General features: G+C 39.5%; 1 protein-coding gene across 4 annotated transcripts; it reads right to left on the minus strand.

Moving 5' to 3' along the window:
- Positions 1–452: 452 nt before the first annotated feature.
- exd2 (exonuclease 3'-5' domain containing 2) lies at positions 453–17,621 on the minus strand. 4 transcript variants are annotated; one of them, XM_066694383.1, is made up of 9 exons: positions 17,533–17,621; positions 15,732–16,104; positions 13,465–13,715; positions 13,201–13,327; positions 7,884–8,200; positions 7,005–7,111; positions 6,451–6,586; positions 5,834–6,190; positions 453–1,950 (listed from the first exon to the last, which is right to left on the minus strand). In XM_066694383.1, the coding sequence occupies exons 2-9, from the start codon at positions 16,044–16,046 to the stop codon at positions 1,734–1,736; spliced, it is 1,827 nt and encodes a 608-aa protein (XP_066550480.1). In that variant the 5' UTR covers positions 16,047–16,104; positions 17,533–17,621; the 3' UTR covers positions 453–1,733. The 4 variants fall into 4 exon arrangements, with proteins under 4 accessions (XP_066550480.1, XP_066550479.1, XP_066550478.1 ...); XM_066694382.1 differs by having other exon boundaries at positions 15,732–16,446; XM_066694381.1 differs by having other exon boundaries at positions 15,732–16,840.
- Between the last annotated feature and the right edge of the window lie 842 nt (positions 17,622–18,463).

Consider the following 18,463-nt stretch of genomic DNA (forward strand, 5'->3'; position numbering starts at 1 on the left):
AAGTATGGAAATATGTATGCTTGGAATAATAAAATAGAAAAATCCATCTAAAATGTGGCAGAACTACTGGCGGTTTCTCAGTGTAATCCATGCCAGAGGAGGATTTACAAATTATGAACTACAAGGGTGTGAATAAATATGACCCTCCGGTTTTCTGGAATTGAATTATGACAAATTACTTTTCTCTGTGCAATGCAAATAAGATGGTTATACTGTAACATTGGATTTTTTTCAGCAGGACACATTATCCAATCTATCTTTTTTCATGCTGTTTTTTTATCCTCGTTATTCAAGGGTATGACACTATCCTTGGAAAAAAAAGTCTAGAGGGCACCATGTACAAACACAAAAAATACTCATTCTGGTCCCTGAAGCAATTCAATAATTGATCCAGGCAATACAAACAGGGGACGAACAGCAACAGACTAGAAAATACAAATCTATTTAATAGGTTAATTTACAATATTTTATTTAAGGAAACATAGCAGCTTTCAGTTATTTTGACAAAGTGAAACGCAACAAGTTTCTTAGTAAAAGTTTAGGGGTGCCTAGGAAGCTGTTCAGCTTAAGTAAATCACATGTAAGGGAGTTAAAAATGGATCTAATTTCACTCAAGTTAGAAAATAAGAAAGTTGGCACCACTGTACAGATAAAGGTAAAACAAAATATATATATACACACACATCTAAATTCAAGGTAAATGTTGGCAGCGGCTAGCTTTTAAGCTTGAGTTTACAACTTACTATGAATTATGATTTCATAACGACAGTTAAGACTGGAGCCAGGAAGATACAGACACTGGAGGGAATCAAGTTAATCCTTAGGAATGACTTTGGATTCTCATGTAGAGGTGTAAACAGAGAAAAGGCACATTCAAGGAAACTCTAGAAATCCCACAAACAACACCAAATGTATGTAATGTCTGGACTACCACTGGCCCGTACCAAACCTTCTAATCTAACCCGAGGAGTTATACATGGCAACATTTTCAGAATATGATGAGATTTTAAGGAAGAAAACTAACTGGGTGTAGGAATCATGAATCAGGGATGAACTTATGCATTCATAACAAAACCCCTTTTCCAAAGGCACTGAATTAAAAAAAATATATGTATAATGGGCCAGTTCACAGGAAGGACCACAAACTGAAATACTCAGGTGCAGTTTAGGGGGCACCAATTTTCACCAGTTAGCATCTTGCATTGTGGCACTCACAAACGAGGTTAAATGATACAACCTTTTTTTAGTTTTATGTATGTAAACACATGATACCTATACCTCAAAAGCTACAAACCTGCAGGAATCTGCATTATGCATTACATGTAAAAATAAAAGAAAATTAAGTGCCGGCTTGAGATTGAGGTTAAAACCGAAGATGTAGGTTTTTTTCTTAGTGTTTTTCAGTGTCATTTCCTTAATTTAAATATTTTAAAAATGTAATAGCAATGTGCTGACCGGGATTTTTCTTCTCCTCTCCCCCATTAAATTCTAAGTGCCCCACATTCAAAGTGCTTTTTTTTTTTTCCAGTCTAACATCCTGCGTTGGGTTCAGAGTGGTCTCTGAGCTAATCTGTTATACCACAATAAAGTTAGTGTGGATTTCATTAAAGTTGGTTAAGGTATGGGATGGAAACCCAGAGAGTCCTGCTTTTTCTATGGTTTTCATCTGCAGCAAACACCAAAGCCCCCCGGCCTGGGAGTGTGCTTCTGAGGTGAGCAAGGTTCTTAGGTTTTCAGTTAAGTTGGATTTTGAGGTCCTCCCCATACTTGCGCAGCAGCTTGCTGTGGTTGTGGTCAACAGACCACAGCGGAGGGAGGTGCCGGGGCTGCATGGATGACAAGAAGTGCTGCCGCCAGTGCCTCTCCAGGTCCATTAAGCCACAGAGCCCTCCCTGGGAATAGGCCTGGACAACTTTCAGCCCGTGAGGGATGTAGCTCTCATTGAAGATCCTGCACAGAAGCAAAAGGCACCTCAGAGATGGTGTAGCAGATACACAAAATACCCAATAAAATGCTGCGGTTCAAATTAGCAATTTTAGCAAATAATGCATATTGTTCAAAACAATAGTTATTTACAAATGTTATGCAGCTTGATTTACAATTGCCATTCCTTTTTAAGATACAAGGTCAATCTTTCCCCATCAACACTGCGGAAGACACATTAAGAAAAGGAGGGAAATAAAACAAAAATATAGTGCAACCCAGCCTGTTGCAGTTATGCTCAGTCTCAGTAAATTTAACCCATACTGCATTATTCATTCCCTTTAGGAAAATTCACAGAAGCATGAGATTAGAGTTCAGAAAACCCTGTTCAAACATCATAATTCCTATAAACAGTTTTTATATGTATTGGAATATTCCAAAAGGCAATTATTGGAAAAGCCTTACCTAGACATTGCCATTATGTTCTGAAAATGAACAACTTCAATACAATTTGTTTTTGGAAAGCATTTTAAACAGTTTATAACGTGATAGCTGACCTAAAATTCTTCTCAGCCTACTACAATGTCTGTGCATTTTATTCTCCATCATAATTTAAACTTGCTTGTAAATAAAGATACATTTTAAATTTAATATTTTAATAAACATTTTCCGATTCGGTTTTCAAAATAAATGAGTTTTGTGAATGCTATGTCATGCATTCATGGTGGTCTGTTACAGGCTTTTATTTTTTTTAACTAAGACCATAAACAATATAAATCACCATCATTTTTATTTAATATTTTGAAAAATGTAATTAGTTATGCTTATTGACCATTTATTAAAATAAGAGATCAGAATTAGACATAAGAAGGAATGAACCAGTAAAAGGCTCATTGGTTTGAATCTGTTGATATGTAAGCTGACTGGGATCTGCCAGGGAGTGGATCTTACCATGTGCCACATGGACTGGGTGGGTAACAGGGTCTGTGCTATAATTGGAGCTATCTTAGAGCTGACGTTTGCTCTGTGGGACTGGGGGTGTGAAAAGATGCACGTCTCTTAGGAAGTGTGAATTTACCATGCAAAAAACAATGCTTGTATACTTCTGGAATAATGCTGTTCCCCATTTTCAACCTGCCTGGTACTGACCTGGTGTTAGAAGTAACTGCTAAATCAGTAACAAATGGATAACAATAAGAGAGCAATTGATTTAATTTCTTAACTGCCATGGCATAAACATACACACACACACACACACACACAATCTCCTCCCCCCCCAACACACACACTTCAATTCACCTACACTACTGGTCAAAACTTTTAGAACACCTACATTTTTATTTATTTTTATAGAAATTTACAGTTTAATGTCTCAATGTCATCTTTCTACAGTGGAAATCAAACATTGTTTGGAAAGGTATTACAAAGACTGTTGCAGAAATTCCCACAAATGTGTTACACTTGTAGGTTGCTTTTTCTTTCACCCTTCTGTCCAGTTCATCCCATGTTTTGGGTCATTATCTTGCTGTAGGATGAACCCCTGACCAACTAGGCATATAAGAAACATAAGAAAGTTTGCAAACAAGAGGAGACCATTCGACCCATCATGCTCGTTTGGCGTCCATTAGATCCAAGGATCCTATCCATTCTGATTTTAAATGTTTCCAAATGTTTAGCTTCAACCACATTGCTGGGGAGTTTGTTCCAGATTGTGACAACTCTCTGTGTGAAGAAGTGTCTCCTGTTTTCCATCTTGAATGCCTTGAAGCCCAATTTCCATTTGTGTCCCCATTTGTGGGGACAATTTCCATTTGAGGCTCTCCTCTGAACTGCCTCTAGAGCAGCGATATCCTTCTTGAAGTGTGGAGCCCAGAACTGCACACAGTACACAGTCCAGATGAGCTCTAAGTAGTGCATTGTACAGTCTGAAGATTACTGCCCTTGTTCTCAATTCTACACTTTTGACAATATACCCTAACATTCTGTTTGCCTTTTTTATTGCTTCCCCACATTGTTTAGCTGCAGAAAGTGAGGAGTCCACATAGACTCCTAGGTCTCATGCGTTACTTCATCTAGTTCTATTCCTCCCATAGTGTAATTATAGTGGACATTTTTGTTACCTGCATGCATTACTTTGCACTTGTCCACATAAAATTTCATCTGCCAGGTGGTGTCGGCCCACAACTGAATATTATCCCTTTGAATAACCTGTGCTGCTGAGATTGTATCTGCTGAGCCACCTATTTTGGCATCATCTGCAAATTTGACAAGTTTGCTAACTATCCCAGAGTCCAGATCATCAATATAGATTAGAAAAAGCACAGGCCCTAGTACTGATCCCTGTGGAACTCCAGTAACAACCTCACTCCAGTTAGAAGCAACACCTCTAATCGACACCCTCCGTTTCCTACACATCAACCAGTTCATAATCCATCGACTTACATTACCCTGAATGCCTACAGCTTCCAATTTGAGGATCAGTCTTTGGTGTGTAACCTTATCAAAAGCTTTTTGAAAATCTAAGTACATCATATCATATGCTTTCACGTGATCTTCAGCTGCAATTGCATATTAAAAAAACTCCAATAAATTAGGAAGACATGATCTGCCTCGTCTAAACCCATGTTGACTAGCTCCAAGAAGGTTTTCATTAAGATGCTCCTGTGGATTGGTATGACATTTGCCATCTTCCAGTCAGTTGGTACATCCCCTGTTCTATATATCAGAGGGTATTGCATGGTGCTTCAAAATGCTGTTTTGGTTCAGGGTGCCACTCACTCTGTGCAAGTTGCCAACTCTGGATCCAGCAAAAGAGCCCCAGACCATCACCTCCTCCATGGTTGACAGTTGGTGTCATACACTGAGGAACCATCCTTTCACCTACTCGATGGCATACAAAAATCCTGCGTGACCAAAGATTTCAAAATTTTGATTCATCGGTCCAAAAGACCTTCTTCCGGGTCTTCAGTAGTCCACTGGTGGTGCTTCATGGCCCAGGCAAGCCTCTTTTTTTTATTTTGCCATCTTAGCAATGGTTTTCTTACAGCCACTCGACCTGTCAAACCTGCAGCTTGAAGTCTTATCTTCACATTCGAAACTGAGACTTGCTTACTTCGACCAGTGTTAAGCTGTGCTTGAAGCTGTTGTCTTGTGAGCCGCCTATCACACAACCTGTTGACTGTCAAACTTGTCTTCTGATTCTGTTGTGGCTTTGGGTCTACCAGACCTCTTCCTGTCAGAGTTGCCTCCAGTTTCCAAGTGCCTTTTGATGGTGTAAGAAACTGTACTTAAAATCTGTGCTTTGGGGTTTTCTAAAACTTTTGGCCAATAGTGTAGATTGAGCTAAACTATGGTAGACCTCCAGAGGTATAAAAAGTACTTGGAAATTATACTCCAGTAAAAGTAAAAAGTCTCCCATTCAAACAGTACTTCAGTAAAAGTAAAAAAAAGTAGATACTTTCAAGTGTACTCAAGTACCAAAAGTAAATAGTGATTTTAGTAATAAAGTGAATGTTCATGTGTTTGTGTGACAGCCTTCTAAAGGGGGCACATGAGATTAATTTGAGGTTTTAATCCAACATTTTAAATTTTCATAAATCAAGGATTTTTTTGTTCTTAAATTATATCTTGACGAAAACCACATGCAATGTTACATAGGCACAGATCTTTGTATTCAGTATTAACAAAGGGTAACATTGGGAGATAAACGGACATCTTGACAAATCAGATTTATCTACATTTACCCTATTTTCAGTTTTCTTACTGCCATCTTAAAAACTTTTGTTTGTACAGGAACTAAGTATTTGTACTTCGTTACTTTACACCCCTGTAGACCTACTGTGACCCTGAACCACTGCTCCAGAGCAAATCTGCAATACTAAAACAGCTTTACATGTGGATTGGCTCCTACCTGGTTTCCAGACTGGCAGCCCTTTTAAGTAAGTCAGGGGTGATCTCCTCTACACTGAAGAATTTGTTTATGATGCCCAACAGCTCCTCCCTGCGGCTCTGGGGCAGACCGTCCGCGTTAAGCAGTGCCCTGGCTGCTGAGCGCACGTGCCGTCGGCCTGAGTCCTCCATCAGCCGCACACCCTCCTCACAGCCCAGGGGGGCGCTGTGCTCCTCGGCGAGCTCCTGCTTCAACAGGTTGTCATGGTAATTGGAGGCAGCATGACAGGCGGTGCACAGCAGCAATACGTCATGCGAGTTGTGGTCTTTCATCTCCGTGGGGAAGTGCCTACGGTACTCATGCGGGACTATATTTTTTCTGAAGAGAAATAAATCAAATTAGATCTATTAATGACTGGTTGGTGGAATCACTCCAACTGGATGCAGAACAAGCCAAGCTTAAAAGTTAAGTTACAGAGCCTTAGATTATTCAAGTAAGCAATCCCAAGATAAACACAATATAAATGTAATAAGCAAATCACAATGTAAAATATTCTGTGCAACTGAAAAGCTACCAGTATATTGCGTAAATACACTTGGCATAGAAAAACTGTTTTGAAAACTATTGAAGTGCCACACCTAATGTAGGACTCTGTCTTTCCACACACCACACACAGATTCTCCTTTGCAGTGAGGTAATAGTCCTGCTGCGATTCAGGGCGGCCCGAGGGCTCAAACTTTAGCCTCACGATGAATGGCTCCTCACTCAGCAGCTCTGCAACAGAGGGGAGCAACCTTACATTTTCATACACCATACTTAACCCTAACTTCATCCACCTCATGGCAACAAAAATGCAAAGAATCTGAGATCTGTTTGGAAAATAAAATGGCTATTGCCCTAAAAAAGGTATTGGATCAGTGTAAGATTTGAGTGGTTGCTCTTAATTGATAGGCTGCCTTAAACCTTAAAAACCTTAAACATTTTAATAAATGCAATTTCCCCAGTCTTTTTAAATTAACAATGTATATTAATATACAAGGGTATTGACTATGAGCTTTAATTTTCACCACTGTATGTGCAGTAACTATCACTAGTTGATCTGGTGCAGATGTCCTGAACATTTGGGCAAAACAGTCAGGACCACAAAGATATTGAGCAAGTTAAGTTATTAAAAGGGCTGGTGAGAGCACACCTCCAATCCCCTTGTCCAGATACCACTTGGCTTTCTTCTTGTCACAGGTACATAGTGGTTGCCCATCTGGGGCATGCAGAAAACAGTTGTCATAGAGCGGCGATTTCCTGAGGACAGAGGACACATTAATGGCTTGTATGCAGACTTCTGTATATTATTTCTACCATGTATGGAAATTAAGAAAAGAGGTGGAAGCACCACACCTTTCGAACTTGAAAGTTTCATTTAACTAGAAAGACTGAGCTAAACTGGTTTCAGTTTCAATTATTTATTTATTATTTGGTAGACCAGTAGGCACTGAATTGAAAAATAAAGCTGAATAGTAAGTTATTATTATCCCTAGATAAAGGGCTAGAACTAGAATACCAAATCATGAAATACTAAAGAAACAGGCAAAAGCATTTTATATTTCAAGGCATTTTATATCCAGTCAGTTAAGCTGTCAAAAGGGGAAATAGAAAGAAAAAAGTCAGAAGGGATGAGAAAGAAACAATATGCTACCACCTTCAATCTGTTCCTGATCTGCCTTATAAGACCATCAGGTTTTTAAGATATTGGGGTTTCTGCTATTATTATTTCCCCCCTCTTGCGTGTAAGCATGTTACATAAACAGGAAATAGTCTAATAAGCTTTTAAAACGCATTCGAATTTTCCTGGAGGAGGTGAATGACCATGACCGTCAGGGTAAACTATTTTCTGTGTTCTGAAATTCAAAACCATGCCGACAGACAGAGATGCATCCAACTTGAATGCCGTTATGATGTAAAAACATCTGCAGGTACATTATATTAACACAATGTATAGAGACTTGGTACACTATGGTGCTTCAGAAAGGTGCTTTAAATCAATTTAAAAAAAAAAAAAAACACTAAACCCTACCTAGCAGAATAGCCGACTCCCAAGGGCTTGCGTCTGTGTTTGCGAGGGTCTGGAACCTGCTGGTCCCCTGAGATCTGGCAGTCTGACACTGCCCTCTTGTTCTTGCGCTTCCTTTCTCCGATGCCGTCGGAGCCCTTCTCATCCCCATCTCCCCCTTTCCCTCGGAAGGGCACATCCACAAGGCCTTGGCACTGCGACACCAGCTGCTTGAAGTCTCTCTCTGGCACAGCACCATTGAGCATCTCTAGGGAATCCTGCCCCAGCAAATGGAAGAATAAAGCAACCGACACCTGGGCGTCCCTGCCAGCATACAGCACCTGGATCAAAAGGGGGGGGGGAAGGTGGATAAGCAATTCCCTATGAAAATACTGTAATCACATGCTTCATCTGGGATTCATTTATTGAATAAATATTGTTAAACTGTTTCATCTTTATGGAGTTTGTGCAATTCAGCCTAGAGAACACTAACGAGTCAGTTGAGTGAACCCTCTTCACAAACTGGGTGTACAAACTCTGTCGGGGGAATGATTTCCCGGTCCTCTCAATCCAATTAAACTAAATCTTTAGTTTTCTTTTAGCTGAACCAATGATCCATAAACACAGAATATCCAATGATTCACAGAATACCTTTCAAATGAATTGTTTGCAGATGTACTTCAACAAACAGTTGGTCCCTGAATATTTGAACAGCGACACAGTTGTCATCATTTTGGCTCTGTATGACACCACAAGATGTGCTTTAAGTGTAGACTTTCATCTTTAATTTGAGGGTAGTTACATCCAAATTGGGGAACAGTGTAGGAATTACACCCATTTTTATTATTATTATTATTTCTTGGCAGACACCCTTATCCAGGGCGACTTACAACATAAGTGCAAAAATACAGATAAGTACAAGGCATCAAATCATTACAAACTCAATTTAAATAAAACATAGCAATTCAAAATAATACATTTTACAAATCCCAATTTATACTAGTACAGTAAGTGAGGTCCTACATCCTGGACGGTGAAAGCTAAGTGCTGTCAAGATGTAGGGTCACAGTCAGGGGTTATGGGAAAGGGAGCAAGGAGGAAAACAATCAAGAACGCAAGAAGCATCATAAAAATGCTATCTAGCAGGGATAAAAGGACTAATATTACAAGTACTGTCGGAAAAGATGAGTCTTGAGTAAGCGCCGTAATGAGGTCAAGGACTCTGCTGTTTTGACTTCGGTGGGCAGGTCGTTCCACTGTTATATAGATGGTCCCTCCCATTTTAGGGGCTCAAAAGTAATTCACAATTTAAATCATGATTGTTAGTTTGTGCAGTTTGAATACTTGGTTGCAAATCCTTTGCAGTCAATGACTGCCTGAAGTCTGGAGCCCACAGACATCAACAGATGCTGGGTTTCTTCCCTAGTGATGCTCTGCCAGGCCTGTACTGCAGCTGTCTTTAGTTCCTGCTTGCTCTTGGGGCGTTTTGCCTTCAGCAAGTGAAATGCATGCTCAGTTGGATTCAGGTCAGGTGACTGACTTGGCCATTGCAGAACAGTCTACTTCTTCACCTTAAAAAAGTCGTGTTGTTTTCGCAGCATGCTTCGGGTCATTGTCCATCTGAGCAGATAATATAGCCCTAAACACTTCAGAATTCATCCTGCTGCATTTGTCAGCAGTCACATCATCAATAAATACAAGGGAACCAGTTCCCTTGGCAGCCATACATGCCTATGCCATAACACTACCTCCACCATGCTTCACAGATGAGGTGGTATGCTTCGGATCCCGAGCAGTTCCTTCCCTTCTCCATACTCTTCTCTTCCCTTGCCATCATTCTGATGCAAATTGATCTTCGTCTCATCTGTCCATAGGTGGTTGTTCCAGAACTGTACAGCGTTCTTTAGATGTTTTTTGTAAAACTCTAATCTGGTCTTCCAGTTTTTGGGGCTTACCAATGGTTTACATCTTGTGGTAAACCCTCTGTATTTACTCTGGTGAAGTCTTCTCTTGATTGTTGACTTTGATACAGATACGCCTACCTCCTGGAGGGTGTTCTTGATCTGGCCAACGGTTGTGAAGGGGTTTTTCTTCACCAGAGAAATAATTATTCCGTCATCCATCACAGTTGTTTTCCCTGGTCTTCCGGGCCTTTTGGTGTTCCTGAGCTCACCAGTGCATGCGTTCTTTTTAAGAATGTACCAAATAGTTGATTTGGCCACACCTAATGTTTTTGCTATCTCTCAGATTTGTTTGTTTAGATTTCTAAGGCAAAACACCAAGAACAAGCAGGAACTAAAGACAACTGCAGTACAGGCCTGGCAGAGCATCACCAGGGAAGAAACCCAGCATCTGGTGATGTCTATGGGCTCCAGACTTCAGGCAGTCATTGACTGCAAAGGATTCGCAACCACGTATTGAAACTCAATTTAATTAATGATTGCAAAAAATTGGGGGACCACATACAAAAATTGGTGTAGGAATTACACCCTTCACCCAATTTGGATGTAACTTTATATATTGGATGTAACCTTATATATGGTTTACTGTACATGTCGTATACATGTGTGTAAATTGTGAAATTGTAAAATGTTTTATGCCTTGCATTTTACTATTATTGCACTTTGTATTGCGCTTATATTTTGTAAGTCGCCCTGGACAAGGGCATCTGCTAAGAAATAACTACCCTCAAATTAAAGATGAAAGTCTACACTTAAAGCACATCTTGTTCCCTCTCAAATCCATTGTGGTGGTGTATAGAACCAACATGACAATTGTGTCACTGTCCATATATTTATGGACCTAACTGTATAATCAATAAGATTTGTAGCTTACATAAAAACAACTTTAATTGTTGTAGTTTAATATATGAAAAGATATGCTATGATAAATATCTGATGGTACTACTTGAAAGAGAATTAAAGTATTAAAACCAGTGCCCAAGTTAAATTCATGTTCAGGCTAAATTGTACCCTAGTTTTTTTGGTCAATCAAAATTGCACTATGCACACTTTTAATATGGTCTTCACTCATATTAATTAAGAAAGTGAGACCATCTAATTAAAGCTAAACTGTTACTACCATTCAATCAAAACAATTGTTCATATTGCTTTACGGTGTAGCGTTAAGGGGGGGTGGGGGTGTATTGTGAAAAGAGCATTCTAGCCCCGAGCTGGAACTCTGATCTAAAGAAGACTTCTCCCCCAAAGTTACCAGACTTCCTGAGCTCATCGGCCCATGAACTGTTCTATGTCAAAGTGACAGTTTTGGGAGTCGGCTCACCTAGAATGGGCCAAATGGCTTGGAATCCCTGCTGTGAAAATGTCTGGGGAATATGGCGTGGAGGTAATAAAACCCTTTGAAGCAGGCGAGAGCATAAATCGAGCCTCCTCCAATAGGAGACTGGGGGCTGAAACCGGAGTCCGACCTCGTACACTCAAGAACCAATTGGCTATGATCTAAAAGGGCATAAAAAGTAGTGCACAGTGCGCTCTCTCTCTCTCTCTCTCTCTCTCTCCTGAACCAGTAACTCGCTGCCACAACTCAATCTGTAGCTCTGTTGCCAGAACTGGAACCGGAAACAAACTAAGTCTTTGCCGGCAACAGAAGAGTTAATTGGGAGAAGGAGATTGAGCCGTACGAAGAATTCTTTAAAGAACTTTATTAAGTAAAGAACTTTAGAACCCGAGTCTGCCCACCTGTACCCATCTGATCAGTGGAGTTACTACAGCTGGACAATTGACTGTAATACAGAAGTGTTCAGTCATTTAAATAGCTATCGAGTCTTAAGAAACTTGACCCTTGGAAACAAACAGGGCCCTGCTTTCCTCAAAGACTTTGTCTTCAAGTAACTACGGTGGAAAACCCTGCTTACAAAGACATTCTGTGCACAACCTTGGAGCCTTCAAACCAGTGGAAAATCTGTTGGGAAAAGACTCTACTTTCGTGAAATCCAAACTTCCAGGAGCATCGACTCATTAAGTTATTGGACAAAGCCAAACCGGACTGCCTTTGTTCCAAACCACACAGACCTCGTCCCACCCCGTGGAACCTCGTGCCGTGTGCTTTTATCTGATCCAGAAGGCAGAGAGGCCTCTCTGCGACGAAGTTCAGCAGTTTGGAGTTTATTATTCATGACATTTGAGAAATCAATTAGAAATGTTATTCTGCAAGTCATAAACTTTAGAATGTGTAATATCATTTAGTATGTTCTTAAATATAAATGAGTGATGCATTTAACGGTTTTGTTTGACTAAAATCTGTCAACGCCGAGAAATATCGTCTCATTCCTATTTAACTGTTTAGTCTGAAATTGACACACGTTAATAGACACTAGATTATAGGTGGCTCTGCCTATCCTTAATCATTGAACAGTAATCAATTAGGGATAGTTGTGGTAACAAGAAATTATAGGATCTCTCTCGGCACCCAAACGTAAATGAGACCTATATATTAAAATAAAAGATTACATTATTATTTATTGGCAGACACCCTTATACAGGGCAACTTACAGTTAATACAATAAGCAGTTTAAGCATACGAAATAATTTAATATATAACGAGAAGTTATTTGAAATAAATACTAACCTGCATAGTTATTTGATGTCCAACTAACAATACTAATGAGAGACTCACCTTCGTCTTACTAACCGGTATTGTAGTCAATGCGTTTGTAATTTTGTTTAACGTTTTGTGTGTTATCATATGCGATTCCATGTTCTTTGATTTGGTCACGGAAGTGATTTGTTGATCTTGAGTGAATTTTAATTAGTTTTTCCCTTTTTGTACAACTAAAATCTAGCACTACACTATCCTTGTTTTTTTTTTTTTTTAATAAATTTGAGAATTTATATCTTTGGAATTGGTGTCTTATCCAATTATTGCAAAATTGGGTTCTACAAGATTCTAGGATTCTTGATAAGGTGATACTTAAATTCACTTCTTTAACTGAAATTTATAAGTGTACCTTACGCTACTACGGTCACCTTCAAAAGTTAATGAACAGGCGAGTGTGATTGAATTGCATTAGTGGAATTTGGATTAGAGGATCTAAGCATTATCAATTTTACATTTGTCAAAATGCAAATACTTTTGTCAGTCTTTGAAGTCTGCTGTTGATTATTATTTATTGGCAGACACCCTTATACAGGGCAACTTACAGTTAATACAATAAGCAGTTTAAGCATACGAAAGTGCAGTAGTAAACAAAATTACAATAACATTATTTTCCCCAAGTTAATTTTTGTTTAGTGAACTGCTAGCACATGATGTTATCTACATGCCATGCACAGTTTACAATTATGTCAATGTAAGGTGTTATTACTATTCATTATCTCACTACCTGCTCCTGGGAAAGTTGTTCAGCCTCCCAGTTGCTACATCTCAGCTGCAGGGACTTCTCAAGAGAGAAGTTAAGAATGTCCTGGGCTAAGGACTTCAAGCTCAAGCCGTTATGAACAGTGATCCGTCTGTACAAGGAAGAAAGCAACAAAAACAAATGGGGAAAAAAATAAAAGGTAGGTTTGAATAAAGTGCCAAGGATCGCTATCATCAAGCAGCTGAAAGTGAAAGCTGGCAATCATTCAAAATGTAGTAGAGACAAGACCTTTGTCTCATGGCAAGGTAGCGCACATCCACGGTGCAGTTCACCGCCACCCCGTAATCTCGAGCCAGTTTGCCAGCGTCCTCGTAGCAGCCCACTCCAACTTTCAGGATGGCGGGATTCTGCAGGACGTCAATAAGGCTGTGTGGAAAGGGCGGGGAGCGGAATTTGGGCAGACGGATAAGGACACAGAAGCCACTATAAGTGGCCATTTGCAGAAGGGACACAGGACCTGCTTTCCCCTTTACAGACACCTTGAGGAGACGGAAGAAATGCAGTCAGGAAACCATCAAGGTTGCTCATATGGATTCTATGTAACGCATGTGACATAATTGCTCAATTATGCCACCCCAGGCAGAAGACGGCAATAACTTAATTAAGTATAACAAGGATACGTTTAGAAAGCACAGGTAACATGAATGACTGAATCAGGCACTTCATGTTATTCAGTTATTAATGTTGTTTGTAGAGATCAATATACCATAGGTTAGCCATCTCTCCTTTCAGTGCTTATTATAAATTATACCACCCATTACACCATTATGCCTTACTGATATGCACTGAAATGTGTCCGATTTTATTTTCATCGTGATGTTGTTACCTTTGTAATAAACCATATGTTACAGTTTGAGTAACCATGTGAAGTCACATTAAATAAAGGCATCAACTAAAATTGATTAGCCTTGGAATCACTGTCATCAGCAACGAATAATATGAATGTGTCTTAGGAGAGAATTTTCTTTTGCATCTCAAATTGATTCCAATAGATTGGAAAATAGCAAGGTTAATTTTTACCATATTTAAATAATAAATTAATAAAGTGTGTATATATATATATATATATATATATATATATATATATATATATATATATATATATATATATATATATATATATATATATATACACTCACCTAAAGGATTATTAGGAACACCATACTAATACAGTGTTTGACCCCCTTTTGCCTTCAGAACTGCCTTAATTCTACGTGGCATTGATTCAACAAGGTGCTGAAAGCATTCTTTAGAAATGTTGGCCCATATTGATAGGATAGCATCTTGCAGTTGATGGAGATTTGTGGGATGCACATCCAGGGCACGAAGCTCCCGTTCCACCACATCCCAAAGATGCTCTATTGGGTTGAGATCTGGTGACTGTGGGGGCCAGTTTAGTACAGTGAACTCATTGTCATGTTCAAGAAACCAATTTGAAATGATTCGACCTTTGTGACATGGTGCATTATCCTGCTGGAAGTAGCCATCAGAGGATGGGTACATGGTGGTCATAAAGGGATGGACATGGTCAGAAACAATGCTCAGGTAGGCCGTGGCATTTAAACGATGGCACACTTTAGGCCCCTTAGTGCCAATTGGGCAAGAAAACATCCCCCCCACCATTACACCACCACCACCAGCCTGCACAGTGGTAACAAGGCATGATGGATCCATGTTCTCATTCTGTTTACGCCAAATTCTGACTCTACCATCTGAATGTCTCAACACAAATCGAGACTCATCAGACCAGGCAACATTTTTCCAGTCTTCAACTGTCCAATTTTGGTGAGCTTGTGCAAATTGTAGCCTCTTTTTCCTATTTGTAGTGGAGATGAGTGGTACCCGGTGGGGTCTTCTGCTGTTGTAGCCCATCCACCTCAAGGTTGTACGTGTTGTGGCTTCACAAATGCTTTGCTGCATACCTCGGTTGTAACGAGTGGTTATTTCAGTCAAAGTTGCTCTTCTATCAGCTTGAATCAGTCGGCCCATTCTCCTCTGACCTCGAGCATCAACAAGGCATTTTCGTCCACAGGACTGCCGCATACTGGATGTTTTTCCCTTTTCACACCATTTTTTGTAAACCCTAGAAATGGTTGTGCGTGAAAATCCCAGTAACTGAGCAGATTGTGAAATACTCAGACCAGCCCGTCTGGCACCAACAACCATGCCACGCTCAAAATGGCTTAAATCACCTTTCTTTCCCATTCAGACATTCAGTTTGGAGTTCAGGAGATTGTCTTGACCAGGACCACACCCCTAAATGCATTGAAGCAACTGCCATGTGATTGGTTGGTTAGATAATTGCATTAATGAGAAATTGAACAGGTGTTCCTAATAATCCTTTAGGTGAGTGTATATATATATATATGTTGGATGTATTTTAAATATATACATACATCCAATATTTAAATATAGACTAAATGGAACAATATGAAAAATATAAGCACCAGATGTCTATCATATTCTATAAATTATATATATCATGCCTCACTTACCCATTCACAATCGATCCCCAGCACAGGAAAGGCAGACAGATCTTGCTGCAGAGTGGGCCACAGCATCTCCCAATCCTCCACAGAGGTCACCAGGCTGGGCTCTACCCTCAGCAGCTGCTCAGGCTGGGGCAACTGCGGCAAACTGGATGTGGAGGCTTCACTTTCAGTGGTGCTAACCTGCTCGTCCTGCACTGGCTCCCTGTCTTGTTTGCCAGGATGCAGCTTTCTTCGCAATGCTTTCCAGATCACCAGGACTCCCAAGGTGGCCCCCACTACAGTGCCTACAGCTATGGTAAATGCTCTTTGCCTGGACATCTTGTGATGTGCAGGGGAGGTCTTAAGGAAAGGATGCCTTCTGAACCTCAACAGAGCTCTGACCGAGAGTAAAAATCAGATGTGGGTATTAATAAAAGAGCACTTTTGCAAGCCTTATATTTTGTGATGATCCTTTCAAATACAAGTAATAATTATAAATAAAAAGCACTCAAATGGATACTACAGTCTGGAATCAGGCAGGAAGTTAGAAAAGCAGATTCACATTCATAAGAATTCAAAAGAAAGAAAGAAGTCAATCCGGGCGAAATGGAAACTGCCGTAGAAAACACAGACTGTCAGCGATGCCAAATCCTAATCCCTGATCACGTCCTCCGGACAAGATCATCTTTAAATCACATCAACCCCCATCCTGACATATGCGACTTCTTCTCCCTGAAAACTTATACAGAGACATCAGCATTATACAGATGTAAAGCTTTAGATTGGAAATGTTCATATGCAAACATTATCTTTAACTCCGATAAGCAGCCTTTGGATATGCACTAGAATAATAATCATCACATTGTACACAGTGTAATGTAAATGGGATGACAAGTTATTTATACTAATGAAAGGCAAGGTGTCAGTGTCCAGCTATGTCTGGAGAATCACAGTAGCTGTGAAGGCCATACAGGTAAATTCAGCTTCAACCCTATACTCAACCTTCCTAGAAAATAAATATAAATAATTAATTGAATGTAAATTAAAAGGCCAATATATCGGACTACAAATTGGGGTTGGTTATAATAGATTTTCTTTTCAACATATTTAGAAGTCCAGTCCAGTCCACCCCCCTAAAAAAAAAAAAAAAAAAAAAGACTTTATATTTATAGGCTCTGTATAGACTGTAGTTGGCCAATATCATAAATTACAGGAGAGGATGTCGTATGTCAATTAAATGAAAACAATCAAACAAGTAAGCACCCAATGTTTGTTTGTTCCAGTGCAATTAAGAAGCTCTTAATCTGGTGATAATGAAGTTTGATCTGCATTATGTTTGTCAAGTACTGCACCCGTTTAAGAGAAAGTCTGATTACCTTAATGACACGGCGTGCTTTGCGTTTGTATTGGCCACGGCCACAATAACGTAATTTTTTTAAACAGTGTTTTGTTTTTACTTTTAGCGAAAACATTGACTTTAAAGGTCAATGTTCATTGATCCCATTCAATGAAACACATTCTTCAACAGTTTTTAAACATTTCAAAACTCAAACATTTAAGAGCGAATAACCCGTGTAAAGACCATTGCGGTATGTAAAGATTCAAGTAAAAAAAAACAAAAAAAAAAAAACAAACAAACGCTATTGCGAAGTAAATATTTTGCAGATAACAGCAAGTGTTTACACCAAATGCATTTAGTCGGCTTTCACTGTCACTCTTATGGTCTACATTAATCTTAATTTTTGTGTTGCTTTCGCTTACACTTTTATTAATGTAATAACGCACATTTGCGCTATGACTCAAGCTAATGAGACGTTGTCGCTACCTTTGTCAGCAGCCAGCAGCCAGCAGCCAGCAGCCAGCAGCCTCCCCCCGGCAGCACAGCAGCACGGCAGCCCGCTGATCCGGTCTTCCGCTTCCCGGCGCGGCCAGGTCGGTTTAAAGCGCCACGCATCGCTCACAGCGCCGCCACGTACGAGCGACCTCTAATCATATTGTCCGTGTGTTTATTTTGGCATCAATAGTCCACCATATAGGCTACCAAAATATGGATGTGAATAATAATAATGATAAAGCAGATAGTGTGAACTGGTAGGTAAATATAATTATATGTACATGCATCCTCCAAAAAATCATATATATCGTATTTATCTGGATTAACGTGAACATTATTGGTAAAATGTGAGCATTATTTAAAACCATTTTTTTCTCATTTGTATGGTTGTATTTATTCTGACGTTGTTAAAACTATTGCAAGGTAGGCATATGAAATAATATCCATGAAGCATTTACCACACTAAGTTTACTATTCATGTATTTACAGTGGGAAACAATACATTAAATCCTAATGTTACAAAATCAAATTGAATTGTTTAAAGGTACTTCAAAACTAATAAGCAACATGTATATTACACATTATTACTTAATTGTAATCATAGGAGAAACAAACAAGTAGGACAGAAAATATCCCATGTATGAATACATTGCATAACGAAAATACGCCCTTCCAAATAAATGAAAAAGAAAAAGAAAAACAGTAGAAGCTAACTCTGTCTGCCAGCCCATCCTACACTACTGGGGGAGTGTCCTGAAAGAGACACTGGTTTAGCAGTGGTTTACAGTGGCACACAGAGACAGAGTCAAGAGTTCCTCAGTCCTCAGTCCACCTCAGCATGCTCCTGCTCACCACCATCCTGTCTCTCTCATCATGGGCTCGTAAGTGCAGAGCTTCACTGTATGGCAGAATACGCAGAGAA

Source organism: Amia ocellicauda, chromosome 21 (assembly GCF_036373705.1).
Source record: "Amia ocellicauda isolate fAmiCal2 chromosome 21, fAmiCal2.hap1, whole genome shotgun sequence".
Taxonomy (NCBI): Eukaryota; Metazoa; Chordata; class Actinopteri; order Amiiformes; family Amiidae; genus Amia; species Amia ocellicauda.